Here is a 9,594-nt window from a genome sequence, read left to right as displayed (position 1 = left end):
CCAAAGCCAACTCCAAGTGCTCTAAGCAGAAACACCACAACATGAAAAGATGTTAGAATAAGAAGGAAATTAACCATGCACGAGAGATTATAAATGCCATGTCATCATTTAAATGAAAAGCAGAAAGATTGTCTGTCTGAGCGGTTTTGATGTGTTTTTAGTTGTGATGAAAGCATTTGAACAGCAGGGGGCGACCAACTCCACAGAGGGAGAGCAGCGCTGGAGGGAGCTGTCCTTTCAGCACCACACACACACACACACACACAGAGAGAGAGAGAGAGAGAGAGAGAGAGAGAGAGAGAGAGAGCATCATGTGCTACTTGCACGCTTACATTACATTACATTACATAGAAGTCGGTCATTTAAATACAAAACAAAATAAAAGATGAAGTTGAGTTCACGAATTTAAACCCTCAACCACACCAAATCACCAAAATCGGAGAAGCCAACAGCTTCATCCTCTTTGGGAATTACCATTCATGGTGAATCATTTAATCACATGATGACACCTATCTGCCTTTAAAGCTGTGAGCTGCAGCCCTAAAAGAGCGATAAAAAAAAGAGAAAGAAAGCGAGATAAGTGAATCTGTAAGTCGGACATTTAGTGAGATTAGGCCACTTCAGGGAAGACATGCGCGAGAGAGTGCAGCAACAATTGGATCGGACAATTATAAGCCATAAATGCATAAATATCATCCTGTATGCACTAATATAATTCAATAATCTACCCATCCAGAGAAAGATAGAGAAAGAGAGACACTCTGTATCACATAGGCTTCACACAAACACACATAGAGATAGAGAGAGAGAGAGAGAGAGAGAGAGAGAGAGAGAGGGAGAGAGTCCACCATCGCTAAACCCCCTCCTTCCGCCCCCTTCACTCACAGAAACGGAATTAAAAAATCTTTAATATCTTTCCAGCAACGAGCCTCCATTGCTGCAGCACACGCAAACACACACACACACATGCATATACACGTAGGCCTACACACTGTGGGTCTTTTAAAAACGAAGAAGAAAAACTATAGCCTGCAGAATTAAGAGGAGCATCTTCTTCACATTGACATTCCTCATCATCGGGCTGTAACCTGAATGGATTGAATGTATAGCGCTGCTGACATCGTGACAACACCAGCTCTGTGTGTGGACCTGTGCAACTCGTTCTCCTGATTGTGTAATATCTTCTTTTTCTTTTTTTCTCCTGCAAGCGGCCAAAGCTGCATCCGAGAGGAGAGAAAGAAGAAGAGGAGGAGGAGGAGGAGGAGAAAACAGACAGGGGGTATTGCAACATTCATCAGAATTTATTTTTCTTCCTATTACATGGCGCAAGGGCTAAACAAACGGGACCGTCCTGGGTGTGATACTGCCACGGTGAATTTGGATATTCAAGCAGCAGCAGCAGCAGCAGAAGCGGCGGCAGTGTCCTCCCCCGTCCACGGAAGAAGCATCCTCGGCTGCGGCGGCGCCCACACCGACTCCCCGTCCTCCTCCTGCCGGCTCTATGTCGAGTGATGGTCGGCTTGCCTTGCTGGATGCTCCCCGCTCTCTCCGGATCATCGACGACCGAACCTCCTCTGACCGCAGACCCCCATTTTCGGCGGAAACCTTCCCAGAGCTATAGGGCTACATATGGAAACGGGGGATCAAAATTTTAGGAAAAAAGAAAATATACGCGGTTAATTTCATTTTTTGTTTGTTTTTTAGGTTTTTATCTGGTTGTGAGTTTTTTTCCGGGTATTTTTAAAAACCTGCTAATTTATTTATTTATTTGTTGAGCGTTGATTTCCTCATTCCACAGTGTGTAGGGTTGTGAGAAGCCAGCGTGAGATTTTCTTTTAAGCCCACAATAGGTCGTCATAAAACCCTTCGAGAATCGCTTTTATTTCCCCTCGACAGGAGTTAAATTCTTCTTTTGTTTACTCTCTTTGGTTTTTACTAATATGATAGACTCCCCTGCTGTCCTTTGTTTCCCTACCCACTTTATTATCTCCTTGCTTTTTCCCCTTTGAACTAACAAAGCACATTAGAATAATACTATTATTGAACATATTTAGGGTAGCTTTTGGGTGTAGTTGTAATCTTTAATTCTAAATGATATAACCTCTGACTAAAGTAACTGTAACTCACTGTAACAGACATATTGAACTGCTGTACTAAGCCTGCTATTACTCTAACATCGCCCTCCTAACCATCTCTGTGCTCCATTTGAGCTTATGTTCATTCAGCTCTGTGCTCAGCTGTAACCTTTACAAGTCAAGAAACAGCTTTTTTTTCTTCTTCTACTGCAGGCCTGTAAAGTACAAACCTCAGTGTGGTTTATCTCACTTCTATTTTAAGGCTGCCACTATAGGCTTTAGGACATAATTATTCCTTTTTTAGCTCAGTGTTGTTAGCCATACATCTGCAGCTGGAGGCCTGCTGAGGTGCTGTCATCCTCCGCATACCTGATTTCTCATCTGTTTTGGGGTATAAAAGTAAGAAAACAACAGGGAGGAAGAGACATCTCTGGCTCTTCCTCTCTCCCCCCCCACAAAAAACCCTCCATCCTCAGTTTTTCTCTTGTTTTGGTCCTCACTCAAACGCAACCATAAGGTTCCTACCGCATCCTCCTCCTCCTTCTTCCCTCTCCTTCCGCTCGAGTATATCCCGTTTTTTCGGTTTGGTTTGGTCCCGCAAATTTTCAAATATTTACTTCCTGTACATCAAGAGGAAAGGGGGTCCCCCTTTCATGGAATGCGGAAACATGGGTCTGTTCGACCGCGGTGTCCAGATGCTGCTGACCACGGTGGGAGCCTTCGCGGCCTTCAGCCTCATGACCATCGCGGTCGGCACGGACTACTGGCTGTACTCCCGCGGCGTCTGCAGGTCCAAGTCCATGAACGAGAACGAGACCAGCAAGAAGAACGAGGAGGTGATGACCCACTCGGGCCTGTGGAGGACCTGCTGCTTGGAAGGTAAGAGACTCTGCTGCCCAACATGGTTTCACTTGTGTGGTTTAAAGCTGTCAGTGCCTTCCTGGCAGGACACAACACACCGTTTTATTGTAGGATGTCAAGTCCTTCTGTGCTTTTTCTTCCCATGCAACTCGCAGGGCATGTATGCCCCTCAATGCCTCCGTTTCCTCACATGAAATGCACAGCAGGACTTGACTGGACTTTGTTTTTAAGGGCCATAACTGATAGGGGATAAGCAAATCTGACTGCATCCATGAAAAATACAATTCGTCTTGGGAAATCCTTCAAGGGGTTGCAGGAGAAATCTTAGCAATCCCGAACGACAGAAACAAGGGGAACAAAATGAATACTGCTACAAAAAAATGTGTTTTGTAAAGACATTTTTAAAAGTTACATTTTTGTTCCTTGTAAAATACATGACTTTTGAGTTGCAAGGACACATGCAACCTGTGACATGCTGCAGTCAAACATTGCTTCATTTTAAAAGGTTGCAAGAAAAAGTTAGACTAAAACTTTCTACTTAAATCCACTCTAAAACATTTCTGTAAGGGTGTTCATCTCCTTTAGGCAGGGCGAAGCAGGTTTCTGTTGTGGTACCCCTCTCATTGCTTTTATGAGAGCTTGCAGCATTATTCAACAAATAGAAGAGGAGGGAAACACATCTCTAATGAAACAAAAATCACTGTTTGGTTTTATATGACACGCTGGGAGATATTGCTTCATTTAATGGGTCACAAGACTAAGAAACAAACAAACTTGGTTTCAACCATCAATACTAAAACTGTCCGCCTAAATCCAGACTAATATAGTTCTGTTAGCGTGTTCAGCTCCTGCAGGCAGGGTGAAGCAGGTTGCTGGTTGCAGCCTGAAGCTGTTGCATAAAAGCCTCCCACACCACTCTGGAACAGTTTCTCTCGTCAGACATTAGAGCTTAAATAATGAAATAATAACATATTCAGGAGCTGTAGTTAGGGTGGAAGCTTCATCATATACCAGCCTGATATATGGGCAAACCAATACACTGGTCTAACCCTAATTAAGGGACGCTGCATGTGACAGAGGGCCAGCAGTTTGGACAGGGTGTTTTATTATTTATAAAGCCACAGAAGTGAAGTCATGGTAGCCTGCTGACGTGCCTGACGACCTCCATGATGCCGGGGCTTGCCATGTGACCTTTGAGGTGAGATGTCAAACAGCCTCACATCCTGAGTGCAGATTTCGAGACAACCTGCCCTGTGAGATGGATGTGGCGCGCTTCCTGTCATGTTCCAGCGAAGGCGTTGGGGTGCTGGCTTGGAGTGCGGCACTGTAACCTTGTGAGGGCGCAGAGCGTTACAAATCTACTCATCTTCTTAGCTGTGAGAGCCTGAAAAGCCTTCATGCTCTTCTGGCTCCTGTGATAAGCAGCTAAACTACGTGCACCTTCTGTTCACAGCCTCATAACTGGTTTGAAGTCCATTTTAAAGCGGTTATAATCAATATTTTTTACAATAATAATGTATTTAACCACAATGTGAAAGAGCCCCCCTCAGCTTTATGATGGATCTTTATCCTGTGTTTCAGCTCATTCTTTAGCTCTCCAGCTCACAACTTTACTGTTTTGATTCACTCTCGCTGCTCTACTAGCGTTGTTTCTGGCGGCAGCTGTTTTTTGGCAAATACGCTCTAAAACCCCACTGTACACTACCTGCTTAGCGGCAAAAAGCAGTAGTGACTAGATGGTCAACAAAGTTTTGTTAATCCATTCTTTAGGCAATTATATGATGTATTCAGGCTAAATGTGTTTATGGCTATAAGTGTTCAGACACTAAGGTGTGTGAGCAGTTTAGGGTGCGGCTATGACTGCAAGTGGAAAGGGTTGTTGGTGGTTTGATCCCTGACTCCTCCTATTCAGATGAGCCCCATATTGCTCCTGACTGTTAGGCCAGTTACTTTCCAACACTGCCAGGGTCTTGCATGGAAGCTGCCACCATCTTTGTGTTTGTGAATAGACAGTCACTGTAGATTAAAATATAAAAATGCACAACATGACATCATGACTTTGCGTAAACATACACGCCGACTTTCTTAAGCCCAGTGGCGTGTTATCTGTACTCATTTTGAACTATCTGTTTGTATGTCTACGCTGTGTACATCGGGCGTAAAAATACAAAACACTTGCCGTGTTATTGCTAGAAGAAAGCGCCAATTGAGTTTAGGAAAAGAAGAGCTGGGCTGGCTTTAAAGGAAACTTGACATGCTGGACACAAAATAAATGTGACACGCGGGACAAAATCCCTGGTCTTATGGGTGAAAGTCCCAGACCAACCTCCCTATGAGGATTTTCACCCCTTTATACTACCCGCTAGGGCGTAAATTCACACGCTATTGCAAGGTAATGTGAATCAAAGAAGGCCAAACAGCGTTAACAAACACGCAAAAAAGCGAGTATGCGTCTTGATAACACGCCAATAATGGCATCCGAATTGGCGTGTCATACATGCGCTATTTCAGGAGATCAATCTGCAATGCAGGGCATTTACTGATTTGTTAAAGGTCCCATGGCATGAATACCTGGCATGAATACAGAGCAGGACTGGGTATTCTGCTCTGCCTTTAAGAAAATGAAAGCTCAGATGGGCTGATCTGGAATCTTGCTCATAAGGAGCAAGGTTACCTCCCCTTTCTCTGCTTTGCATGCCCAGAGAATTTGGCACACACATGGGAGAGATACATCAGCAAAGTGGCAGTTGGTCAAGGCCACACCCCCAGCCTCCACCTGCCCCCCCCCCACCCCCCCCTTCCTCCTCAAAAGCTACAGACTCAGAAATGGCACATACTAAGGAAAGCTCGTTGTGGGACTGGCTCTAGGGGCTGTAATTCTGCACCAAGGCTGTATTTTGGGAAAGAGACTTTAGATACAGTATTAGGGGACCACTAAGGTCTATATAAAAGTATCCAAAAAGCAGCATGTCGAGGGACCTTTGAATTAGAGAAAAAGTGGTCCTACCAAGCAAGAGTGAGGTGTGGAAAAAAGTTTGTGTTTAAGTACCTAAACTGAAATTCAAATATGCCAGTGGCACCACAATCAAAAAAAGTTGAATTGGTATTTACCTTGACTTCTGATCCCAGCATTTGCACCTCAGCTGTTCCAGAGAAGCTGCTCATGTGTCAACGCAAGAAACCTGGTTTTACCGGTACACCTCCAGATGGAAATGTGTTTGTAAGTTTGTGAAGGTGTCACAAAGTGTTTCTTGCTTGGATATATAAAAGAGATGACGCTGAATGTGGATGCTGTGCTCTGGTGTATTAACTGTTCCTCCACACATGGGATTCATCACAGCTGGAGTGTAATTGTGATAGTGACTGGCCTTTATCCCTGCCAGGCCATTATTTAATTGGCAAACCAAACGTCACAGAGTTAAGATGAGATCAAAACATCTCAGCCTTGGCTCAGATGTGTGTGTGTATGTTGCTTTTGTATCAGCACGATGAGCCTCGCTCTTTGAATCCGAGATCAAAATGGCGGGAAAAAAACAACAGATTTGTCATTTGTGATTCATGAATTATCCCTGGCCCTGAAGAAGCAAGAGAGTGGAAAAACGGGGGCCAGGGCATTTACTTCCCGAGGTCAGATTCATTTAAACTCTAATCCAAATGACTTCCTGCTCAGGAAATTGGGTCTTAAAAAGCGAGTACATTTAATTATAGGTAGTTTGCACATTCAAAATCAAAAATCGGGGGGGAAATTGAAAAATAGGAAAGTACAGAGCGGATGCAGCTGCAGAGCGGCAGAGATAAGCAGGCTGGAAATTCAGCCTAGATAGTCAGGAGGAGTGAAGTTTAACATTTCAAATGTTAATTAGGCTTCAGTTTGCAGCTCAGCTCAATTAATTCAAAGTGCCAAGATGACTAGTATTCATCTTTCCCCCAGCTCCTCTTAAATAAAGCCTTACTGGTGATCAGGCAGCGACTGATGGTAGAAGCCTAATCGCAGCAGAGAACACAGACCGTGTGTTTGGCAGCGCAGGCCCACACATCCTGCTCACAGAGTGGACACAGGTGGGCGGCGGTTTGTGTTTGTATAACCAGCTACTGGAGAGGAGAACCTGTGAACAAGCAAAATGGGAATACCCACACTGGGTGCTTCATCACCTCGACCTCTGCTTAGATCACTGCTTGCAGAGAAACACAATAATCTCACTCCTGCATGGAAGACAAATAGATTGTATATCTGGTGCAAGGGCGTAGGTCTGGTTTCAGAAGCGGGGGTGGGGCAAAATTAACCAAATGTGTATACATAAGAGATGTTACAACAGCTATTGTTGCAGCGCTGCTCTCCTTTACCACAGCCGGGATATACTGTGCAGCATTATGCAAGTCCATATTCACACGCAACTGAAGATGATGCTCAGACATTAAATTTGGCAAATTGCAAAACTCTGACACTAACAATCATTTGCAAATATCAGTGTACAAAACATTCAGGTTGCAGCTTCTTCTTTTTTTTTTAACGTTTGGGTCAAAGTCTGTTTCCCCTTCAGATAGTGTTTCCCTCGCGTAGTATTTTGGGGTAAGACCTTCAGTAAGGTTATGGTTAGGCGTAGCGTAGCGTAAACTGGCTATTGTCGGGTTTGTGTGCTCTCCGAAAGCCGGGAGCTGTATTCGTTAAAGATATTTTGTGGGAGAAGACCCTTTGTAACCCCACAAGTGTTTTAATAGTTCCAACAACTCCAACAGGGTGACACGTCTTCTCTTTAGCTGATCGTGTCATGTCAGTTTCAAGAGACGCACTGGCCTTGCAAAACTTAATTATTCCCAGTAAATATACTTTAGTTCTTCAGCATCTCAAGTAGGAGAGTGTGTTGCTTTTCTGTGTTTGATGCCTTTGTAAATTGAATATATTTGTTTTGGACTGTTGGTTGGACAAAAAAAGACATTTGAAGGTGTCACCTAAGGCTCTGGGAATAATGTTTTCATCGTCCTGATGCCAATAGTTTAATATCTGAAAATATAACATTAATGCGTTGAATTGGGTCTTTCCTACAGATGTTGTAGATGTCAGTTGGATTTCCATTTTCTTTTGTTCAGTGTTGGTTTCCCTCCAGATTTTGCTTGTAGTATCTTCTAGTACAACTGGTTTAGGTGAAGATGGGAGTTTGATCGAGACACAGTGAATGGTTTGACTCGTGTCTTCAGCTGATAGATTTTATCCACTGCCAAAAGCCGGCAGCTCTTTACATTTGCACCTATTGTTACTCTCTTGATGTTGTAAAGTATTTTGGGGGTTTGCAATTCAGCCTCATAGTCTTGAAACTGTAAAAAAGTTCAGTGATCATGGTTCCACAAACACTGAGGCTTGTCACAGTGTGGGTGCAGAGAGAGATTCAGACGGGGAGGCATGAGCGGTGCACAAAGTAAACATGCGTGTTGCTGATAAATTGGGCCCTGGGCGCTGCCGCTCCTCCGTCCTATCTTAGAACGTCTGTAAGAGCAGTCACCGTGCTGGCTCTCAGCCACGTGTAGCGCTCTGCGTTTGCTGCTAATCTGAGGCATTCATCTTCATTACAGCGCCGCCCTCAGGCTCCACAGTGAAGAGAGACAGAGTCAGGGAGGAGGTGTGGGACAGGAATGGTGGACCCTGTGATAAAGGAGGGACATTATGGTGTCTGATGTTATGTTCTTTTATTACCTGTTGTATGAAGCCTGTTAAGGTTCATCATTCGATGTGTTTCTTCTTTCCTCGCAAAACACAAAGAGGCTAAACTGTTATATTTGAAATGCAATTTCCTGCACGCCCAAAGTGCACATGATAGTTTTTAAGTATTTCTTAAGTCTTCAATTTGCTTATTTTGTCAGAGCAACAGTCCAAAACCCAAAGATATTAAGTTTACCATCTCTTTTTGAGAAGATAGAACCGGGTCATGCTAACGGCTCTGTGAAGCTGTTTTGGACAGCAGTGCTTTGAGCTAAATGCTAACATGCTGATGTTATGGAAGTATGTTTATCATGTTCACTATCATCAGTGTCATTGGAGGATTTATCAGGCTTGATGAACTGGAAACCATGAATGTTTGTACCAAATTCTGCGCCAATCCATCCAGTGGTAGTTGTGCTATTGTCTGATCAAGCATTGTGCTTTGCCAAGTCGTCCTTTTGTCTTAATAGGAATTAATAGCTTTTGCTCATAAAGTTACGATAACAGTCAAAGGGAACATGGACAAACATATCTGCATTTTTATCAACTAAACTGATGTTCAGACTATAATATGAGGCTACAGGATACCAAACTTTTGTTATTCGCCTTTAGGCTGTGAATTTAAATCGTAGCTGTAGCGATGGCAAATCTTTCACTGTACGTGCACCCAAGTTTTCTTCACCCAACAGAGATTAAGAAAATAATGTGACTTCCTTTTTTAGCAAAAAGGGCCACCACTTCAGTATGGCCTCCCACAGCTGCTGCCAATCACCACAGATCACAGTTCACACATACTGCCTCATGATTTTATGTATAAGCTTGTGGGAGTATCCATGTAGTGTAAATTCATGCATTTGAAAACATATTTGGGAGTATGTTGTGTGTGTGCTTTTTTGTTCTTTTGCTTGATATTTGTGTATTCTTGGGTGTACAGCAGGATGAGAGGCAGGCCTGAGATAAAGG

At 43.6% G+C, this 9,594-nt stretch overlaps 1 protein-coding gene across 1 annotated transcript in view; it reads left to right on the top strand.

Moving 5' to 3' along the window:
• The first annotated feature begins 890 nt into the window (after positions 1-890).
• cacng2a (calcium channel, voltage-dependent, gamma subunit 2a) overlaps positions 891-9,594 on the top strand; it is a 64,371-nt gene continuing 55,667 nt past the window's right edge. Inside the window, exon 1 of the mRNA XM_034893454.1 lies at positions 891-2,954. Coding sequence (XP_034749345.1) covers positions 2,729-2,954 — 226 coding nt within the window. The 5' untranslated portion in view covers positions 891-2,728. The remainder of the gene's footprint in view (positions 2,955-9,594) is intronic.

This window comes from Etheostoma cragini, chromosome 15 (genome assembly GCF_013103735.1).
Source record: "Etheostoma cragini isolate CJK2018 chromosome 15, CSU_Ecrag_1.0, whole genome shotgun sequence".
NCBI lineage: Eukaryota > Metazoa > Chordata > Actinopteri > Perciformes > Percidae > Etheostoma > Etheostoma cragini.
The sequence above is the reverse complement of the archived record's forward strand: the minus strand, read 5'-3'. Positions and strand labels throughout refer to the sequence as shown.